The sequence below is a fragment of the Sprattus sprattus genome (assembly GCF_963457725.1).
Source record: "Sprattus sprattus genome assembly, chromosome: 10".
NCBI lineage: Eukaryota > Metazoa > Chordata > Actinopteri > Clupeiformes > Clupeidae > Sprattus > Sprattus sprattus.
Genome location: NC_137908.1, coordinates 16,444,174 through 16,466,626, shown reverse-complemented (window position 1 = coordinate 16,466,626; position 22,453 = coordinate 16,444,174). Strand labels below are relative to the sequence as shown.

The 22,453-nt window shown below is 38.3% G+C and overlaps 1 protein-coding gene across 1 annotated transcript; it reads right to left on the bottom strand.

Moving 5' to 3' along the window:
• Positions 1–1,787: 1,787 nt before the first annotated feature.
• LOC308371308 (immunoglobulin-like and fibronectin type III domain-containing protein 1) lies at positions 1,788–21,663 on the bottom strand. Its single transcript, XM_080846159.1, has 23 exons — positions 21,582–21,663; positions 18,658–18,736; positions 15,992–16,114; positions 15,615–15,754; positions 14,193–14,292; positions 13,991–14,029; positions 13,853–13,886; positions 13,430–13,622; positions 13,204–13,317; positions 11,860–12,034; positions 11,235–11,507; positions 10,761–11,039; positions 7,111–7,235; positions 6,716–6,857; positions 6,177–6,470; positions 5,764–6,066; positions 5,306–5,485; positions 3,931–4,059; positions 3,681–3,760; positions 3,131–3,323; positions 2,730–3,023; positions 2,166–2,486; positions 1,788–1,900 (listed from the first exon to the last, which is right to left on the bottom strand). The coding sequence occupies exons 2-23, from the start codon at positions 18,704–18,706 to the stop codon at positions 1,896–1,898; spliced, it is 3,585 nt and encodes a 1,194-aa protein (XP_080702285.1). The 5' UTR covers positions 18,707–18,736; positions 21,582–21,663; the 3' UTR covers positions 1,788–1,895.
• Positions 21,664–22,453: the final 790 nt, after the last annotated feature.

Sequence of the window (22,453 nt, the reverse complement as noted above, 5' to 3'; positions counted from 1 at the left end):
TCAACATACCCAGATGGCATGTGTAGAAAAGAGGCCAGTGCCAGCTCACCCTTTTTTGAGGGCTGTTGAGATCCATTGCAAGGGAGATTAGCATGAGCACTGGACAAACAGAAATATCACCTCTGACCTTAACCCAAAACACTAAATGGGAACCCCGGACAGTAAATTTGCATTTGTCACTTGCGGAATGACAGGAATCTCTATAAAATGGCAGCTAAACACTGGATGACAAGTGAGAGTATGCAGTTACACTGCTCTGAGTGGAAAGGGAATGGAAAGTGTTTTACATTAGCCTATACTGCATAATTTGTTCACTAATGAAGCTTTTTTTTCTGGATAAATGTTATTCTTAGACACCTTTACTCTTAGATAATTCATTTCAGACTAACTGCTGGACATGAATTTAAATTGTGACATGGCATGGCAATAACAGGGTCAGTCAGTAGCTGCCCGCTGCTGCTGCTGTGTATGAGATATTGACAGTTAATGTGGAACAAAAGCGTTGAAATTGTTAAATGGCATACTGTCTAAATAGACATACAGATGTATATAGGTATGTAATCAAACACTATCTTGAATGGATTTGCTGCGTGGTACTGCATTCATAGGGTGCAAATCAATAGAGTGATATCTATTCTAATCACTATAGCATCCCCTTGTGGTCATATGTTACACTGAGAAAACATGATTTTATTTATTTTATTGAAACCTTTAGGCTTATGGAAACTGATATCTCGCTCATATAATACATATAGCTTATCAAATTTTTCAGTGTCAGTTCTGATATGTAGCAGCTTTGTGCAGGTCCGCTTTATGTGATAGTTATCTGGATTTAGGCATTAAAGAACATCCTAAAAGGCTATTTGTCCTCTGCTGTGCCTCTGACTGTTCTATCCCTTGGATGTAAACAGAAAAAAAGCATTTTGTGACCATTTAATAAATATTATAAAAATATATTTACTGTGCAACAACAAATTCAGTAGAATCTTAGTCACCATCTCTGTTGGTCAAACCAGTCCTATTATGGATGTGTGTCGCTGTGATGTTTTAGTGGTATTGCTATATTTGCTCAATTACAGGCCCCTCAGCCACGATTTATTGATGGGGCTAGAGTGATATTTTGGGCTGTGCAATGAAAATGTACACTTGACATTTGTCTGCAAACTTGTTGAGCTGAGGCAAGCAAGCTTCCATCGACTCAGGATGCTTTTGGTTACTGGAGCAGTGGATGAGAGGGCCCATGCTGAGCACAGGGCTATTACCAGTGCAATATGAAACAATGACGTGCCACTTCTTACATGCCATGGGAGCACCCGTTCCCCGGGACACCACTGAAAGTCCACACCCTTTGGGAGGGAAAGTGCAGGTCTAATATTATATACAAGTGGATATTTTTTCTTTGAATAGTCTCTAATGTCTTCTGAATGGTGAGTTCTGTAGCTGTCTTTTGGTATTTTTATTTGGAAATGTGTAATTCTAGATAGCTCAAGTATTTTGTTTCCGAAAGCCTGCATGATTGGAAATGATCCTCAGAAATTCAGGATCTTTTACAAAAAATGAATATAGAATGTAATCTATGTAATTTAATAGCATGCCCTCCACATTATAGTAACTAGTCTTGACCTTGCGACAGTGTTGCAGTTTCTCTCTAAGCGTGTGGGTACGTCCCACACCAATTAATTTCTTCACAAAAACTATTATTTATTTGAATTCATACACAATACATTGTTTTCTGTGTAAATTCATGTACAGAAATATTTGTATTAAATACAACACAAACAAGGAGCTTTGCAAATACACAAATGTTTTATTTGTCATACACTTTTCCTCTAGAGAGGACTTCTATAATCTATAGTCTGGAAACATTCCTGATACTGCTGCACTGGTGGTGTGGTTCAATCTAAACATGAAAGAAAGAAGACAAAAGGTGTTTATTAACAACAAGTTGATGTGAACAATCTCATATGTTGGTTCTCTCATGGCATATTCTTTTTTTAACCTTCTATTGTACTGCTATGATTTTTCATTCATTATATATATTTTAGTATCGTTTTTTTTATCACTGTCTACTATTATAAAAAATATCAAATTTGGTTTGCCTTACCCTGCCCTTTTCATTACTCCTTGTATTCAGTTTTATGTAGAGTGGTGTTATGTGATCCTACCTCTGACGCTGACTTTAGAGGAACACTCAGCCTTGCCAAATGTGTTGATTGCCACCACCTTGTACTCTCCTTCGTTATCGGGGCAAACTCTGGTGATGTACATGGAGCAGATGCCATGGGTGTTGGTGATGTAGTAGCTTTTGTTGCTGTTGATACAGATGTCATTCAGGTACCAGGAGACTCTGGGTGAGGGGGTGCCACGGACAGCACATGTCATGTAGCACTTGTAGCCTTTTGGTGGAGTATGGACTTTCAGAGGAACCAGGATGGATGGAGGCCTCTCTAAGCAGACTGTCACTGGGACGTTGGTTACTGGGGCAACTAAATGGAAAGCAAGGGAAGATAAACGTAAAGTTAGTTTCTGTTGGTTTTCTCTGATTGTGTTTTAAGTGTCTCCATGGCGAAAGCTGTGTGAAATGTTTCAAAAGTTCAGTTCAGTTCAGTTGAGTATATAAATACTTGATTTTAGTCTAAGGATACATGGTAATAATTATCTGACTGAGGGTACGTATCAAAACAAATGATCATTCTCCTCTCCCAGGTCTGTGTTATGTATTTATTGACCTTTCATTTGATTGACACCCCATGTGGGTGAGTTAGATGGATCCGACGGACCCATATCATTCTTGGCAAAGACACGGAAATGGTACTCTCTCCCATAGTGTATGTTTGCAGTGAAGGTGTTGCAGAAGAGGCGATCAGCAATGGTGCGCCAAATACGAGTGTTGGACTCATGTTCGGCCACCATGTAGTGCAGGCGGTCATCCACCTCCTCGTCAGGAGAGGGGGCCCAGGTGATGATGATTTTTCCGTCGACAAGTTGTTCTAATGCCACTGGACCTGGTGGTTTAGGCTCATCTAGGAGAAACAGAAGTGAAAATGAAGGAGAAACAGAAAACAATTCGAGTAGGGTAATTCTGGCCTGTTTCTTACCCTGTTATGTAGCTGGTTTTATATGTGCTCACCTGTAACTCTGACCTCAACATCAAAACTTGCAGAGCCACTGGAGTTCTTGGCCATAATGGTGTAGACTCCAGAATCTGAGCGTTTTGATGAAGGAATCGACAGCGTGGATGCCCCCTCAACATTTATGATGTTGATCCATGGAGAAATTGGTTCATCATCTTTCAACCAGGTGATTACAGGCAGAGGCTCGGCCTGTAAAAGGAAGTATATCGGCACTAAGTACATACTACTAGGTCAGAAAATAGTGGAAATAGGAGATATTGAAGTGGTCCGCTGATTTTCTGTGTTTTGGCACTTGGCTCTCTGAAATACTATGAACACTGTGGCTGTTCTAACCATTTGACAGCTATGTCAAATGTGGACCATAGAGTTTGTTTGTGGTTTCCACTAACTATTGCTTGTGACTATTATTATACACCAAGTCATTCCACTTTAAAACACTGTTTGAAGGTTTATATCATTGTGTTAGAATTTTCTAAGTGTGTATGTGGGTAGGTAAACTGTGTAATCAATGTACTTCATGCCTAATGTAGCCATGTACACCCTCACCTCATAACTCATCTTGATTCTCAGGGAATTCCCTGCCCTTATAACCATAAAATCCTCTGGAGCTTTGAACTGTGGTCTCACTGGGGAAAAACACACAGGTTAAAGGTAAGATAAAGGTATGCATTCAAACAGCCATGTGGGTTTCTATACATATTCAAAAATTGAACAACAATACAAAAAATCAGGACCTTTTGATCAATCAGTCACCATGCACAAATGCCAGGCACCAAGTTAGTGTAGTATCACTTACTCGGGGGGTTCTTTGCACACACCATTGCACAGGGGGGACTTGGCTCTCCAGCCCCTGACTCATTTATGGCTGCCACTCTGAACTCATATTCTGCTCCCTCAGATACATCTTTGACAGCAAATTTCAGGCCTGTAAAAAAGTAATAATGATTCAGGGACATATGTTATATTGTTATATATATATATTGTTAGTTTAACAGTTACAGCTTTCAGTAAGAGTATTATAGACTAGGATTTACAACATGATTGAAAAAATATCGTAAGCTTAATGAGAATGATGATAACATTTGAATGGGTGAATGCATGAATGGGTCTCTCTCTCTCTTCCTCTTTCACATATGAAAAACAAAGTCGGATAGACACATTTTCATTCACATGCAGTAAGGTGTGTTGTGTATTCCTAACCCTTAATGGGATGCCATGGAGCGCTAACCTCCCAAATAGGTGTAAAAGGTCTCATGCCAGTTCACCATCTCTAGCTTACGGAACCATTTTAACAGCTAACAGCATGTGAAATATGAACTCATGTTAATATGACGCTGTACAGGCACCCAGAGGGTTTTTTACTATCCTAGCTATCTCTAGCTTAGGAAACCAGTTTAACAGTGTGCAGCTGCTAACATATGATGAACTCTCAAAACACTAAATAAATGTTTAGAAATGGTTTTCACTGTGAGTGGGAATGGGGTATTTATGTGTGAGTGGGTGCGTGCAGGGACAGGGTGTAGGTGTAGAATTTTTAGCTTGAGTGCTCACACCACAACTCCACAGTATGACTTAATGTTCAATAAACTGCGGTTAACATACGGTGTGGTTAATAGTCAGGAAAATGTGGTTGTCCGTTATTGACCCATTATTGCTTACAAATTGATCAGCACTTTTTAGACTGGGGATTGTCTCTTTTATTTAATAGCCTAACTAATTCAAAACAGTGGAGTTTTTTTTGCCTCAAAGTGGTCTGATTTGAAGGCTACACATACATCAAATGTGATGGTTTGGTTGAATTATTGATGTGGATATTTTCAGTTTATATTCATAGTCAACTAATTACAGTAATATGCCAGAATTACAGTTATATGCCATGTAAAAATGTTTCTTATCCTTAACCTCTTTTTCCAGATAAAATTTTAGAAAAATACCACATCGACAAAGTTGTGTAGCCTAGGGGTTTGCTTCCTGGAAGGTTTATGATCCTTTATAATTGCACATTTCTTTTTCTTGACATTGGGGTCATTGATTTCTATTATGCCACAGTGTGACTGTTTGACACTGTGTCAATCATCAAATACACTAAACAAGGAAAACATACAGTATGTGTCTCGTAATCCAATGCGTATGTTACTGACTGAACTGTCAGGTTTCTTGTTCATGTATACCTTCAATTGGCTCATTCACTGAATTCATAGCAATCCACTGGTTTGTGTCTTTCTTGCGTTTTTCCAATTGGTATCCAAGAATTATTGTTCCGCCATCATCGATTGGAGGTTCCCATTTCAAATTGATGCAGTTCTTGGTCGCACTTTCCACTTTTGGTGCGCCTGGTGGACCAGCGAACACTGTAAAAAAGTGAAGAGGATGGTGATTAAGGTCCATAATCCTCTAATGCTTAATTTAGTGTGTTGGTATTTATAAAATTTCCAGCTTTATCAATATGCTGTGATTTTGCATACTAGTTAGCATAGCAACTAACAATCTGAATTTTGGCATTGTTAAGCTCTTACAAGGACGAGTACCATCCACAAATTTTGTATTTGCTCACAGTTAACACTCTGAATTCCTTTCCCCTAATGACTTGAGAGTATTTCAGCTTGGGAAGGGATTGGCCCACACATACCCAGGATTCCTGCCATGATGCTCTCGATGGTCACGAGTGGTTCCCCGATTCCATCCGGATTCTCAGCATAAATGCGATAATTGTACTGCTTGCCATGTGAGACGTTACGGTCTCTGAAGGTCAGTCGGTCTGCTGAAACATCTCCCAGTTTCTTCCACATGGCCTGACCTACTTGCTGTCGCTCTATGATGTAGTTTGTTACTTTTGAGCCACCATCGTCTTTTGGGTATTTCCACCCCAGGTCAATAACAGAGGATGTGCTTTCAATAATTTCCACCGGACCTTCTGGTGGCCCTGGCTTGTCTTTTGGGCGTAGGAAACAAATACATTTTTGTTGTGATACATATATAAATGAAAATACTATGGAAAAAGATGCTGTATTTTCTCTGAGATCCATTTATTATGCTTCTCACCTAGCACAATGAGTCTGGAAGTGGCCTCAACCACACCAAATGGGGTTTTGAGTTGAATCTTGATTTCTCCAGCGTCAGTGCGAATACACTCTTTCATTAGAAGGCGGCTGTGGTTGGGCTCTTTCTGGATCTTGACTCCACCTCCATCACTCAGCTCAGCACCATCTTTGAACCATTTGATTTCAATGTTTTCTTGAGGCGTAAATGGCATCTTGAATGATGCATTCTGGCCCACCTTTACAATCACTGGCTTTGAGAAGTTATGTAAGTCATCAGCGTCAAATTCTGGTACATCTGTGAGACAAAAATGAAAGTATAAAATGTAATGAAAAAGTATACAAAATAAATGAAAGGTTGTTATTAAGTTAGCCGTGAAGCCCAAATCACCCGTATCTTAAGTTAGGTAGTTATGTAGGCATTACAGTTAATCATTGTCAAGTATGTTACAAATACAGTATTTCACAAAATACTAGTTTACTTAGTTATGTTTTCACTGCACTGAGAAAAGATGGCCATGTGAAGAAAATATTTATCCTCACCTCCAACAAACAAAGATCCCTCTGTTGTAATGCCACCTGCTTCAAAAGAGTATTTTCCAGAGTGATCGTATTTAGCACTTTCAATGATCACTTTATGAGTAGCACCATCCTTTTTAATGGTCCTCCCGGCTTCACTGGTCAACTAAACAGAAGATGCAAGCTATCTTTAATACTGAAGTCATAGCTTTTCTTGTGGGAAAAAAAAAATGTTTTTAGTGATTTACAATACTTTGGATAGTCTTAGGGTAGATTAAGGGTAATATATTTGATGACAGTTGCAATTTTCACTTTAAATACATTCCTTCCATACAGTTAAAATTGTGGTATTTAGGGGAAAATACTTAACTCTAATAAGAACTCATGGCAGTTATTACAATTGTTGAGTGTGAGCTCACCGTCTCGTCATCTTGTTTCCAGACTCCGTCAACTTTGTCAGAGCTTATGGTGCAGGCTAGTTCCACTGGATTGCCATGGACTGCGTATATGTCCGTTAACCCCTGAGTCAAAGTTACTATGATCTCTAGATAGTACATAAGTAAATAGGTTACATTGGGTTAGGGTTAGCAGTGGATGAATGTCACCCTAACCTTAATAATCCACTCATTATGGCCTATAATTGTACTTGGAAAATACCCCCTTGTGATTATTATGCACTGTACAATTTGCCTGGTAGTTTTAATAAAACTTGATGGAATGTGTTTTCCTGTCAGATATTAAAACATACTGAAATGCTGTGAAGAAACTGACAAGAATTAGCTTGCCTTTAGAACAATGACTTTGATTATCATTCACTCTGACTCGTATCTGGGACTATGAAGTTAAATCTAGGCTCTGAATACATTACATGAAAAGTACTTCAGTGATAGCAGTGACAAGATATGTCACAAATATTTTGTGTTAATATGCAAGCAAAACATGACAAAAAGAAAAGAGTTAATACATAGCACACAAACAACTAGAGGAAGCACACAAAAAGGCAGTGTAGTAAAATGTCAAATGTGATTTGAATGTTATTTAACATCCCTCACACAAGTGTCAATGGATGCTGAAAGAAAATGGGCTTGATTAAACGGGATTTGTTAACTTGATAAAGTTCACGCATACTTTTTCTGGAACTTTAATGTGTTAAAATTATGTGTCTGTTACCTCATTAAATCAGGATCCAGATCTCTGTTAACATTGTGGACAGTCTTGCCAACTCTCAGTAAATAAGGTGACCAGTAACCAAGTGAATAGCCGAAAAAAAGAAAAGAAAAATGGCATCTGAATGATCGAATGCCGAAAGTTTGGCAACACTATCTGAACACAACACTGTAATTGAATTAATTGCATAAAATTAGTCATTATTTTGTCTTAACTATTTAGTATGCTTCAGTGTCATGTGAGTTTTAGTAATACTTTACCAAAGGGGGCGTTATTGATCATTACATACTTATTGTATTATTTACTTAGCAGTTACATCATTGTTAATTGTAACACCACTGTATGGCTGTATGGTTCACTTGTAGTTGTAGTTGCACCCATGCACAGGATGTCTTTGGTGGTCCCTTACCCGAAGAAGCACCTTTACCTTGGGACTCAGATCCCAGACCTGTACCTGCTTCAGATCCCAGACCTGTACCAGCTCCAGATCCATCAGCACCTGCGCCACCAGTGCTTGATCCATCCCCCTTACCCCCTTTAATATCATCAAATTGACAATAGCATTATGGCTTATTATGTTACACATAAGTAAGAGATTTGCTGTCATATTTCAGTGTGGCTATTCAGCTAGATGGTCTTTAGTACATTCAAGTATTATTATTATTATTATTATTATTTTGTATATAGAATATGGAAATAACTTCACATCATCTTTTAAATCAAAGTGATAAAAATCAAACTTTTGCCTAAAATGGTGTACATCTTGTAAACTACTATACATTGGTTGGAAGGTTTTATTTAAATGTAATTACATGCAACGCTGGGTCCTCTTTTCAAGAAAGGTCAGTGTGGCTATTCAGCTAGATGGTCTTTAGTACATTCAAGTATTACTATTATTATTTTGTATTTATAGAATATGGCAATACCTGTGACATCATCTTTTAAATCAAAGTGATTAAAATCAAACTTTTGCCTAAAATGGTGTACATCTTGTAAACTACTATACTATTATTTCAATGTAATTACATGCAATGCTGGGTCCTCTTTTCAAGAAAGGTCAGTGTTTGTTTAGACAGGGTGCTGGTTATGATGTACACAAAGGGTACAGAAAATCATGTGACACATCAGGCATGACATAATGACTTCAGAGTATGTACAAATGTACAATTTCCTTTGGATTATACAAACTGTATGTGGAATGGGTGACGGCTACGTCTGCCAAGCAAGCAACGCCCACCTCCACCTTGTCCTACATCACCTGAATAGTAAATAGTTTGGTATACTTCTGCGGACATTGTCTGTGTCCATACAGACGTGTCTGTATTGACTGTGCAGGTGTGAAACTGAGCGTGCAGTAGTTTGCATGTGCTCAGTACAATAAGGTCATAACTTATGCACTCAACTTGTCAGTATCCACTTGTCCGCTGCAGTACAGTAATGAGTATACTTGGGACACACTGATGCGCACGTCCATATGCGTATTGTGCAAAGCTGTGTCTGCAACCTTAACACCTGTAGACTGTTTGTTGAACAGCCGTAGGCTTTTTAAAGACTTTAAAGTGTGAGGTGTTGTTTCTGAGAGAACTCTACTGAGCCGTGTTGTTATTTGCTGTGTGTGTTGTTCTGAAGTTTGACTGTGCTTTGTTCTTGATCCTGATCTTGGATTTGTGTTTTCTAGATACGTCTGCCTGTCCTCTTCTTGCTTTACTGTGTTCTGACTGGGAAATGAACTCTGGCCAGACTCGAACCCGGGTCCTTGTGAGCACTAGACCTGTTAATGGTACGGCTGCTCTACGGCTCCCCCACTTTGTATGTTTTTTTGAATGAATATTTTTAAATGCAAACAAATGAAGAACGGCTAAATAACAAACACTGAATGACAAAACAGCAAACACAAGCAACAACTACAAACAACAAAGCACACACGGCATAGCTTCATGAAAAAGTGAATCTAAGGAGACAACACATTAGTTCTAGTGCCCATTCCTCAGACAAAGTGTCAGAGTTATCATCTGAACTCAAGGAAATATTTGGGAATTTGAAATATAATTCAGAGTTGTCCGGCCTGTTGTGGATATGGTAATGCAGAGGTCACTATAGAATACTTTGTGTGTGCTTTGACAGAGTGCGTAACTTGCTTCTGTGGTATTCTGTAGAACAATTTTGTGTTGGTTTGTGGCTACGAGATGCCTGAATGTGTGCTGACACCTTGAGCTTTTCAAAGTGTGCAATGTCTCCATTTATCCTGGCCAGACTACTAATACCCTCACATGTTCCAAGTCAGGCATTAGCCTGATGTTGTCAAATGGAGACAGCAATGTGTATATTACTATAGTAGTTTATTTTGTCTGTGGAATGAGCTCTAAAATTAAGGTGCAATCAACATTTCTCTTAGTTTGAGAAGTGTTTCATAAAGATTATTTAAAAAAGATGCCAACAAAGTACTACTGACACTGTACTTTGTCTTACCCTCATTCTACAATAGCTGAATAGAGAGTCATGAAACGCTGTCCACAACAGGAAAAACCATCGTTTTTCAGATGGCTTTTATGATTGAATAATGATGGCACCCATGCAGCCATAAACACAGTCTCAATCATCTTACCCACGGCTGAATCCCGAACTTGTGATTCAGATACTAAACCAACTGCTGAGTCGTCTTTATGTGAATGTCCTATCAGTAATTGCCATACATAGACATGTTGATTGCTACATACATATGATACGATTGCTTCAATAGGTATGGAATCAATAATGGATCAGGTAAAGAATACAAAAGGACATGAATTACACACACACATTCACTCTGTATAAATGGTAAAACTACAGATGCGTTGTTTTACTGTATTATATCTAGTAACAGTAATAGCAAGTCTATTCTTGTCATTAAAAAAGGTCTTACCTTCGACAGGTTCTGGGATTGGAGGGGCGACTGGTTCTGGGATAGGAACGGATTGTTTCAAGTCACCTACACCAGAAGCTGGAGCTGGAGCTGGAGCTGGAGCTGGTGCTGGATCTGGAGCTGGAGCCTCCTTGGCAGCTTTCACTGCCTCTATCCTCTCTTCCCTGACTTTCTGAAGTTTTTCTTGCTGCTCCTGAGCAATCTTTGCCAGGTCTACACCTGAGCCTCCAGTTCTAGTGGTCTTGCGTGCTTTCTTTTTACCAGGGTCGCTTTTGTCAGCTGTAAAAAGGAACACATTATTGTCAGCTGTAAAAAGGAACACATCTCGGAATCATAAATTATGAAAAGAACCTAATTTATTCTGTTTGAAATAATGTGGTTATAGGTTGAACTATGACCCTAATGTTATGAAGGAGACAATGATTTAGATATCTTATTGACCCCATGTCAAATTATTTTAAAACAAGTACTTACGATTTACCACCAGCCATGCATTGCAGGACTTGATTCCAGCCACAGCTGCATAGATTCCTTTGTCTGTCAGCGCGCAGTCTTTCACCACCAATCTATGGATGAGCTTGTCCTCAGATACTTCAATGTCAAACTTTTCTCCAGCTTCCACAGGGAGACTCTTTGCAAACCAGTTGATCTTTGAAAAGGGATTTGACAAGACACACTCGAAGACGGCATCCTCTCTCTCAATTGCCTTCACCTCTTGAATTTTGACCAAAAAGTCAATCACGGGAACTGTTATTAAGAAGACATGGATAGAGAGAGAAAAATCAGAGGGGGAGGGTAGTGCACTAGTACACATCAGGTGATTTGATCAGATCTAGTATCAGGTGATTTGACAGACTACATATCAAGATTTAGTACAATTTCAAGATGAAGAGAGGCGTAAATGTGAGGATGGATTTAGTTGGGAGGTTAGGGTGCCATTGCAGGGTAGGGTGTCTATGCAGACTGTATATTGTTCATAAGGTGGCAGTGATGTCAAGAGGCACCATTAGTGGCAGATAAGGTGTGTTCTAATGTTAAGTAAACATCTCTGGGGGAAAAGGACTGAACATAGTGCTTGGTTTGGGAGTCAAGGACTTACTCTTGAAATCTGTGGAAAACACTGTGACGCCCTCAACATCCATCTGATAAAGACCAGCATCATCAGGTAGAAGATCCTTTATAGTGAACACATATTTCTTTCCAACTTGCTTAAGTTCATGCTTCAGTTCATCATCCTCTTGATCCTTGATATTAAATGGAACCATCTCTCCATCCTATTCAAAAACAGAACATTCATGACATACCATTACAACAGATATTTCATTACTAATATTTGACAGAATGGAAAATGAGACATTCAAACAACAACAATTATAAATATTATTAAAAAGACAGTAGAAAACTAATTTTTACTTTCAAGAATCTCCTTAACCAGGGTTCGACATTAATGGTTGCCCGTGGCAGCCAATTTGAGACAAGCGGCAACCATTTAATTACTTGATGTTTTGTTAGTTGCTTTTGAAAAATGATCTGCTAAATACTGTAACTATGACTATATAAGTCCAGCAAGGTAATGTTGCCATGGAAACTTCATTATGTCAAGGGGGGAGGCTACTGTAGGCACTAACGAAAAGTTTCATGACAGATGACCAATGATTGGCTGAGATATAGCATCACATCCTGTTTGCCAGCTTTTCCTCAGATTTTGTTGTACTGTAATCCTTTTGTAAACCAAAAAGCCAATAAATACTGTTACTTTTGTGAGGGGGGAAAACTAGACAACATAAAATCATAAATCTAAATATAGGCTAGAAACAACAAAAGTACTTTACAATTTACATTATGTTATATAAATACATACATATAAAGAAGTTTGCCTATGTTTGTAATAGTGTGATACTGGTGTGCACTGTCTCTGATATCACTTTCGTAGAAAGAATTGCAGTTTTATGTTGCCCTCTAGTGATAGAACTTGAACTGTGTTAGAAAAAATCTTCCAAACACTTTGTCACTGGCTTTAATGCTTGTGTTTATGTGTAAAAGTTTAACAGTAGTAAAACCAAATTGCAGTCTGAAAGTTGTTGCTCTGTGAAGGTGGCAAAAGACTAAGACGTCTTTGGATGAACTTTTTTGTAACTGTAATAACACAATACCTTTGGCAAGGTGAACAGAGATCCTCATATTTCTGGCAGTTGTAGCAACAGTGCTATTTGAACATTTGAATGGTTGTGAATGATACAGAGAGATGTGTGAGGTTATCCGTGTGATGGTTTTTTACTAAGGTGAAGTCCACCCCACGTACTCAAAAAGCTGTAGTCAGCTCTTTATTTTACTGTAAGAATTGTGAAGAATACACTTCTCTGTCTTTTTTCAGAATTACTCCTCATCTCTGCGCCCTTTTCATGTACAGAGAATACAGTATTCGCAGGCTGAATTTTCTTACCTTGAAGATAAAGATCTTGCTAGTTGATTCCAGAAGTTCCATTTCAAGCTCAAAGGCTGCACACCCAGTTGGAGCTACTTCAATTGGTTTCAGGTTTGAGATGCTTTTAATGAACTGTGGCAGATTACAAAGAAGAGTGGATTGTTAAACACTCATTTTCACCACAAACGTTTCTGTATATATGGATTCTGATGGAAAATGATCATTAGAGAACATAGAGACTCACCAGTGCCTGCTCCTCTTCTCTTTCTTGTTTCTTTACGTTTAGTGTGTTCAGCATCCAGCGGAAATTTGTAACTCCATACTCTGCACAGATACGCTCATAGTCTTTCTTGTCAGCACTCATCAAGATTTCCCAGAACTTTTCGTCAATTTCTCCATCTTTTTTCTTTTCCTGCTGTGCTTTAGGCTTTATCTTACTGAACAGTTGGAGGACAAAGGAGTTTCATCAGCAATTCATTGGAGTTATTATCATAATTAATAGTTTAACACGACCACACATCTGTTTTAAAACATTTACAAACCAGCAGTATGTTATCATATTCGTTCTTGTCAAGTATAGTATAGAGTAGTTTCAAAGCTACTGTAAATATATAATATATCAAAAAGACAAAGCAAATGATCACAATTCCAGTAAATAACATTGTACCTTTTTCTTAGCAAAGGGACCTTTTCAGCTACAACTAAATGGGCAAATGAGACAGGTAGATTAGTTGGTAGACTCTATGCCATGTTGGTAAATAATGTTTGCCAACAGGATACAGTATCAACAAATGATGACACTTACCCTCAGTTGTTGCTTGAGCCTTATTTTTCTTGAAGCCAACTGAAAAAGTGACGTATAAACATTTGTAATTTCTGATACAATAAATCTGTATTTGGCTACTTCAGTTTCAAAATCTCCATTATTAGGCTATTGTATTTACAGACCTCACATTATAAAGAAGATAATTATTTCAAATCTGTACAATGAAAAGCCTGAGTCTCACCTTCTATAATATTGAGCATAACAGTAACTACAGCTTTCCCAAATTCATTTACGGCAAAGCATTTATAGGTGTCTGCTTGGTCTGATTTGATATTCGGCATCTGTCAATGAAAGAAAAGGTTGTACACGTAGCATGAAAAACATTCACCAAAACTTTTAGTTTGTTGCATGTTTTGCATATATATATGGGCTGGGCAAGTTAACGCGTTAATCTTGCGTTAATTCATCAATTATTTAACGCCGACAATTTTTTTAACGCGCGTTAACACAAGTTTTATTATTTATTTTATTATTGTAAAAGTCTGTTGCCAATAGGCTTTTATTTTGACTGCTGCGCAACCGGAAAAGAAAAGAATGGCCGGATAAACATACCTGGATATTAGATAAGGGCACAGACATACAGTTATACTTGAAAGGTTGACCACACGCAAGTTAACACAGGTACACGAAAGCTAAACTTCTCGAAATAATGTGGCGATTCATTGCCTGTGCATCACCTCCAGCAAAGTTAACGTCAGTGGGCGTTAACCAGTCAGCTGTTTAGCTAGAATCTAAAAGTTCGTTGTCTGTGAATGATGCTAGCAGCAGCTAAGCAGCTGGCTATCCTAGCCTGTCACCCTACTGGATCTATCATTAAGATCACATCAGGATGACAAGAAAATTAACTATCGAAAATATGATTTTGAGCTTGTTGTGCAATGATATCCCCTGTCCTCCCAGCTCCCGATAAGTTAAGCTAACTAATTTGAACGTGCTAGCTGTCGCTAGCTAGCATGGGGAGTTGCCATAAACTAGCTAGCTACAAACGTCAGAGGGCTATGGCAGAAACAACGTCATAACCAGGCTGGTAAGTTACATTACAGGGAAACCAGCCATCAAGTACATGGAATTGAGTTGTAATATTGTCAACACAACTTTCTGGTGCTTCACCACACTCTAAACATCAATGCCCTGGCAGTCGCAATAAGCTTCAGTTTTGTATTTCTTTTGATAACATTGTTTAAGTTGTGAATTACATTAAGTATTTATTTTATTAAACTGCTACTATATAAAAATGCTGATGTTAAGTGTTTGCACAACAAATGTTGTGGAACTTTTTTTCATATGGCAGAACATTTAAAATAAAAGTGCTCTATACACTACTTTTTAATTGATTATTGGATTTTGTGTAAAAAAAATGTGATTAATCGCGATTAATCAGGGAAATCATGCGATTAATCGCGATTAAAAATTGTAATCGTTGCCCAGCCCTAATATATATATATATAAAAATATATATATTAATTTAAAGATCATATTTTTAATCTTTGTCATATTTTTAATCTTTGTTTGCTAATTACAGAATAATGAAACAAACATGTGGTGTCACTATATCTAGCCATCAGTTGATGACAAGAGCCCTTTTGGACTTCATCATACTTGCCTCAAGAGTGTGCTCAAGAGAATTGGGATCAAATTTGGGTTGATATTTCTCTGGATCAGTGACCTCTCCATTATTTCGACCCCATGTAACAGTTGGATATGGTTCTCCAATGCAAATAGCTTTGAAAATGGCCAATTTACCTGAGAAAAGACCGGAATAACACTGAATTAATAATGGCTATTCTTACAGATTCTGAGCTATATGGACATGCAGCCTTTTCCATGGTGACTCAGGATAGAAGAAACACTTGCATTTAGAATTCTAAACATTGTAAAAGTGCTAAGGATTACTTCACAGCACAAAGGAAAACATTGGCATTGCTGTGAAGGTGAAGAAAGAATTCCACTGCAATGGCTCTCATTGTCTCTTAACCTTACCTTCTTGAATGGTTAAGGCGATAGGTTTGCGTGTGAAGTCAGGGTGGCTCTTGCCCTCAGGAATTTCCTCCACATACTGTGTGATCATAACCCCTGGCACTTTGGACTTCTTCTTGATGCCCACTAATAACATAGAAATGACGTGTCCATATGAGTCACTTGAAAACACATATTATAGCATTATTTGTCATGTTTTATTTGTGGTGGCATTATTACTCCGGTTTTAATTCAATGATATGCTAACTACAAGTCAGGAATCAATAAGGTGATAAGCCTTATGATTTGTGTTTCTGAAATGTATCAGTCAAGTAAATACAGGTTAAACAATATGCATGCTTTTAAATCAGAGTAACAGTGCAACCCCATGCCTGCCAGGTTACTAAATTTAGCTAGGCTACTCCTTTAAAGTCTGCCATTTAAGTACATTTCAGGCAAAAACAGAGAAACATCTCCCTTAGGATCATAGGATAGTGAAAGTTGAACTAAAATCCACGCTTAGACTGAATGTCATGGCATACATTGTTAACATGTCACAGCATGTGCACTGCCCTGACAGTGCAATCGCTGCAAATGGAACGCATAGTACTGGAGAAGTGAAAGAAATGTCATTAAATTGGTTATTGATTCAAATGGTCCTCTGTCCCACTCTGCTGAGAGTTCATGGGCGCCGGCCCGCTCATCCAGATCCGTGGCTTTATAAAATGAATTGAAATGAGGCAAATTTAGATTACTTAAGTCACAAACCAGGTTTTAAGCTCCTGTTCCTTGCAGTCTGGTGTTATTACATTCAAATTTGTTGCTCATTGGTAACAAATTTGATTTCAGTGTACATGCCTGTATAAATACTTCCAGGTTTTGGCTGTGTGCACAGACGTTACATGTAGAAGTAGTGATGTAAACACAGAATCGATCATGTACCAGGACATGATCCTATAGATGAATACATTAGATCAGAGATCAAATTGAGCATGCTTGGGTGCTGGTAGAGATACTGGTGGTATTTTTGGACTCCTTTCCTACCTTTCTTCTTATATTTTTTCACTGGTTCAGGACCTGCTTTGTGAAATTATGCGGGCACATCAAAATTAGTCACAAAAAAGAACATAAAGACACAAAAGCTAATATAGGTTGTCACCAAGCAAGCATGTGCTAGTCAGAGCATTGATGGCATATTAGCCTTTGAATAACCATGGTAGTAATATTAGCAGTCCCTTTCTGAAGGTCAGCAGATTGCTTTACAGTAAAGCCTTCACATTCAAAGGCATCATGAACATGTTTTCATGTTTAATATATTTTAAAGAGGGGATGTCATTTCAGTTTGTATGTTTTAAAGAGGGTAAGAGAAAATGCCACCTCTAATTTTGTATCAGAGATTACAGCAGTGTACAGTTTTGGTCACAGTGTCACATGCCCTGACCCTTTCAGATGCTTGCATGGTTTGTAAATCAACAAACTTAAAATACACTGATAGTTAATTAAGCGTTTCACATTTTTGTTGTAGACTTGTCTTCAGCCTTAGGGCACTTTCTACAGCACCTTTTGTTGCTGTACTTGAAGGTCTCACTTTCAAACTCTGAACGGTTCTAGGGGAGCAGACATTTTAATCCTTTTTGGCATCCGGTTCATTCTGTACTTCATTGTATAGGGTAGATGAATGACTGAATCCCTTATCAAAATAGATTGTGACTGAACATGTTCCTCTTGTAGCTTAAGTATCATTCTTCCAGGAGATTCTCTGTTTCTGTCACATACTTTTGTCTTCCAGAAATCAAAAAATTCTGTCTTGATGGTGATGAGGATCTGATGTTATTCATTATTCAGGAGTCAGTGGTTGCCCGTCATGACTTTGATGGAGACTCCTCTTTCCAGATGTGGTCTACTTTGAGCTTGATGACAATACAGTGTGTCGCCCTCTGGTTGCTTAGCAGATTCAAGAACATATCCAAGAATGGTTAACACACATTTTTTTCAAGTCACATTTTTGTTGTTAGTGAGTACATACAGTACATGGGAACAAGTGAAACAGAAGAACTCTCTGTGTATTTTGCCAATGCATAATATCATAGGGGGCCAATGATACCTTTTCTTCTTCTTATTACACATCATCTTCTCGCTCGGGTGTCTATGGCTGCCCATAGAACAGTGTGGTAAAATTTGTATTAAATTTGGCACAATGATTAGAGACAGTCCCATGACTCCACCATTGTACCATTTGATTCCTCGGATCAAGGTATCAAGGTACCAAGAGTTTAGCGCAGTCTAATGCAAGAAAAAAATTAGATTTTCGAAACCTGTACATGACAACTTGCCATGTCAACTATACTGTATTTATGTGGCTGCAGTATTGGATTTTAAAAGTTTTCAGCTGCCACAAACCTGATAGAATCTCAGAGGCTGATCTATAGCTAAAGCCTCACAAAAGTTATCAGGCATATTTTTTTCTCTTAAAAATTGTTTGTCTGTTATAGCCTATCGAATTCAGTGGTTAAGCTGCCAAACCGAAATTGAGCTCAATCTTTTGTCAAACTTTCTGTGAGTGCTCACACCCATGTCTTTAACATAATGACATCAACTTCCCATGGCAACGTTGCCCTTCTGGGTTGCTGGGCCTCTTCATTGCTGCTTGCAACTATTTTGAAATGTGGTGCTGAGCTGTGTTGACTTACCCTGACCAGTAGCAGTCTGGTCTGACTCTTTTGCTTTCCTTTTCCACATCTTGATGCTTTGGCTCCAAATTCAGTATATCTGTTGCAGAATAAAATGACGGGGCAATCAATGGCATTAAAAAAAAAATGTAAAAGACAAATTAAATTCGTATGGTCTTCAGCAGGATTGAATGGTTTGGTTTAAAAATGATAATAATAAAAAGATCAAATCAAATTCAGCAGCAATAATTATGTTGTGTGTGACCAGTGGGGTTGCACAACTGAATGCAAATAGAAAGACAACCATTAGGGGAAGGGCAAAACTGATACAGTGTCCTCAAATACCTGCTAGTGTGTCATCTGGCCTATCTATTAATCTGTCGTTCAGTGGCTCGTGCAAGTAGACTGTGGATGTCATCCATCTTTGGGCGGCAACATTTGGATCAAGAGTGATCCATCTAGCACAGGAATGCCATGTTGACATGGTTTGAGTAATCCCTGTACTTGTTGAGGAGTACACTAAATCTTTGGTGAGAAAAAAGGAAGCGCACAAGCCAGCCCTTGCTTTTTGGCTTGTGGCTGTGATAGTGACAGCCCTTTCTGCTATCTTTATTATCATCTTTGGAGTTGCAGCCCCTGCACTTCCATGACTTTCTTTCGTAGGTCTAAGTCTTATATAAAATAGTGTGTAGGATAACACTTCAAATTAATCATTACTTTAATAAACACATTGCCACTCTGTAGATGTAATGTTTTTAACACATAGTAAATTAACTTTGTTGTATTATATTTGTAATGAATTTATTATTTTAAGACCTCATTGATGTATATGTAAGTATTTTAAAAGGTGTCTATTCTATGAACTAAACAACATTAATATTACCAGACTTCTGTCATGAGCCCTGTCTGCCACAAACATACAAAGATATATAAAGGTTCTGATTTAATATCACGTGCATTTAAGGTAATCCAAAACGTTTGACATATGGTTCATATTCTAGGCTCATGTGCAGCGAGTTCGAAGGCTGTAGCAGATTACTTTGACACCTGATATGTCACATGCTACATAAAACTGTGATCAACCTATCACAAATGCCACACTGGGCTGGTAAATCACTGGGGACTTGATGGGTAAGCCATTCTCAAATGGCTGAAAATATCTTCTTTGGGGAGATTTTCCTGAACAAAGTCTGGACTTCTCCTTTGCCTCAAATGCAAAACGCAACTCTAGTTATCAGTTGGAAATATGCATTTACATTAGATAATTTAATCAGAAGTAACAACTAGAACACCATGACCTAGAGTGCACTGGATGATTTATATTATATTTTTGTATCACTCATTTTCAGTATCTGTTTAAACGTGGTGTGTATTGGAGACATTAAACCCAACAACCACGTGGGTTATTGAGTAGATATCCGTTGTCTCGTAAAGATAGTGTTTATCTTTAGTTGATCAAACTTGTGAAGTGTAAATTTGGAACACCTCCTCCATCTCCACCAGGGAGTCTGAACCCTTACTTGGCTTTGCTTTAATAGTTGAAAGTGAGCCAGTGGGCAAATGACAGGACACTTAGTGCTGGAGATGCCGAGCCTCTGGGGTGGGGGTGGGGGTGGGGGGGTATTTTATGGGGTCGCTCAGGTTTAATGTACCCACCTGCCGCACTAGCTGGGGAGAGAATTCTGTGTTTGAGGCATGGGACCTCCAGAATGTGTGCAGTGGCCACCACTGAAATTATGGGAATATGTCAAGGACACTGAATGACTGAAGGGGAACAGCAAGTGTGAATGCTCAGCGAGGCTTGTAATAAGTAATAGTTTTCCCTATTTTACAGGTAGGGTTGTGAACTTTTTGTTATGACTTCAGATTATGAACATCGGGTTGGCTTAGTTCAAACTGCAATCTAATGGTTAGGTGTAGTTAAGATGGATAGGCAAGTGTCTGATAAGTATGATACTGAAATTAATGCTTTTAGGGCTAAGTCTATAAAATATGCATCTCCAGTAAAAAAAAAAAAAAATCAATATCACTGGGACATTACTCTGGCAAATCGCAGTTTAATAAAACTCAGTAGGCTAGATAATGCTCATGACCACCACAACAGCTTCACAGATTTAAGCTACAGTCATATTTCCATGATTTTGTAATATGATAATTCTGTAACTATGTAGGAGGAATTACTTTAATGGTCGATGCTCATACTCATTGGTATTGAGGAGCGGTGCAGTAGGAAGGTATGTCACAAATGATGTCATACATCCTAACATGCAGTTTTCATACACTGTAGCAGTTAAGTTAAATCTTATAATGTAAAAATGAGTAGAATAATGAACAACCAGCTGGTCTGCTCCACTAAATTATCAATCCTACTGGCATAAAATATTGATGTCAAAACAGCAATCCCCTTGTTGTCCGTTAAGCCCTTAGGATCATATACCTAAAATAAGTCTGCAGGGGGTGTGATGTCAGTGCTTGGGACCAGAAGAATCTCTCTGCCATTAAAGGGATCCTATTAAAGTCATCAGCATTTGCTTCTAAAGAAAATAGCGTCCTGTTGATGTAAGTAACATTTAAATCAAGTGTTTTACCTGGATGACTAAGTACTGATTAAACCAGGGAATGTTCTAATGCACTTTTGAGATGATCTTTTTTAAATGTAAAAATTTCGATCTGAAAATTATATATTTGTGTAAGCGAGGCACGAAAAATATCACATACAGAACATATCTATATGCATATGTGTGTGTAATGCAAAGAGGACACCACCTGCATGTCTGGAAAAATAGCACCTTGTATAGACTTTATAAACCAAACTTTAGCTTGCACTATATTAGTAAAAAAGAGATCAGCAGAACATGGAAAAGCCAGACGTTTGTTTTAAAGATTAATCTTTCGTTAACATCTTAGCTGACCTCACTAACACACCAGACAGATGGTAAACTTACCTTCTGCTGTCAGATCAGCTCGAGCTCCTGTCGCACTGCTGCCCAGTCTGATATTTGAATGTTGCCTCCCCGTTGTACAAGCTAATAAATCCTTCTAGGAATGCTTGTGATTCAACAGCCAGATTCCTCATTCTCAGACGGAGTGCCTGCCCCTGCATCACTTGCAGCGGGGGTACAGGGGAGGGGTGAGCAGGAGATAAAGACACAGGCGTTGTGGTTGGAGATGGTAGATTGCAGATACATCATATTATCGCAGTGATACGCCGTGAAGGACATTGTGATGGACATTTTTTTTTCTTTTCCTGGAAAGTATTTGTTTTTTCTTTTTTCCTTCTTGATGTTTGCTGACTGAACATTTGAAGTTAAAAGGAGGGGCAGATGTGATTTCAGTGAGTAAATACATTCAGTGAGTTAGGTAAGGGAAATGACGTGCACTGCATGCAGGGGAGACAGAGTGCAGTTGTAAACAAGGGGACCGTTGTAACATGCTTCATTTCTCAGCTTGTGTCTGATGTAATGCAATGAGACCCACAAGCAGCATGCATGATGGCATAAGCATGATACATTTAAAATTTCAGTTTTTTATTCCATCTCTGTCAAACATTATAGACAGAAGTCATGTTGTGGGGCAAATTTGTAACTTTTAAGTTTTGTGCAAGATTTTGACTGTTAATGCATTTTAACAGGAACACATATAACAGTTGGTTGTGATCATTGATTTCCTATCTAAATGCTAGTGTAGTTATTTTCTGCGTACAATGTAACACATTTCAATTATCTTATCAAATATTAGGTGACTGGGGAAATTGGTAATACGTATTACGACTGCCGCTGATGGCCTACAATCCTTTGCAACGAGGGCCGGTCTTAGC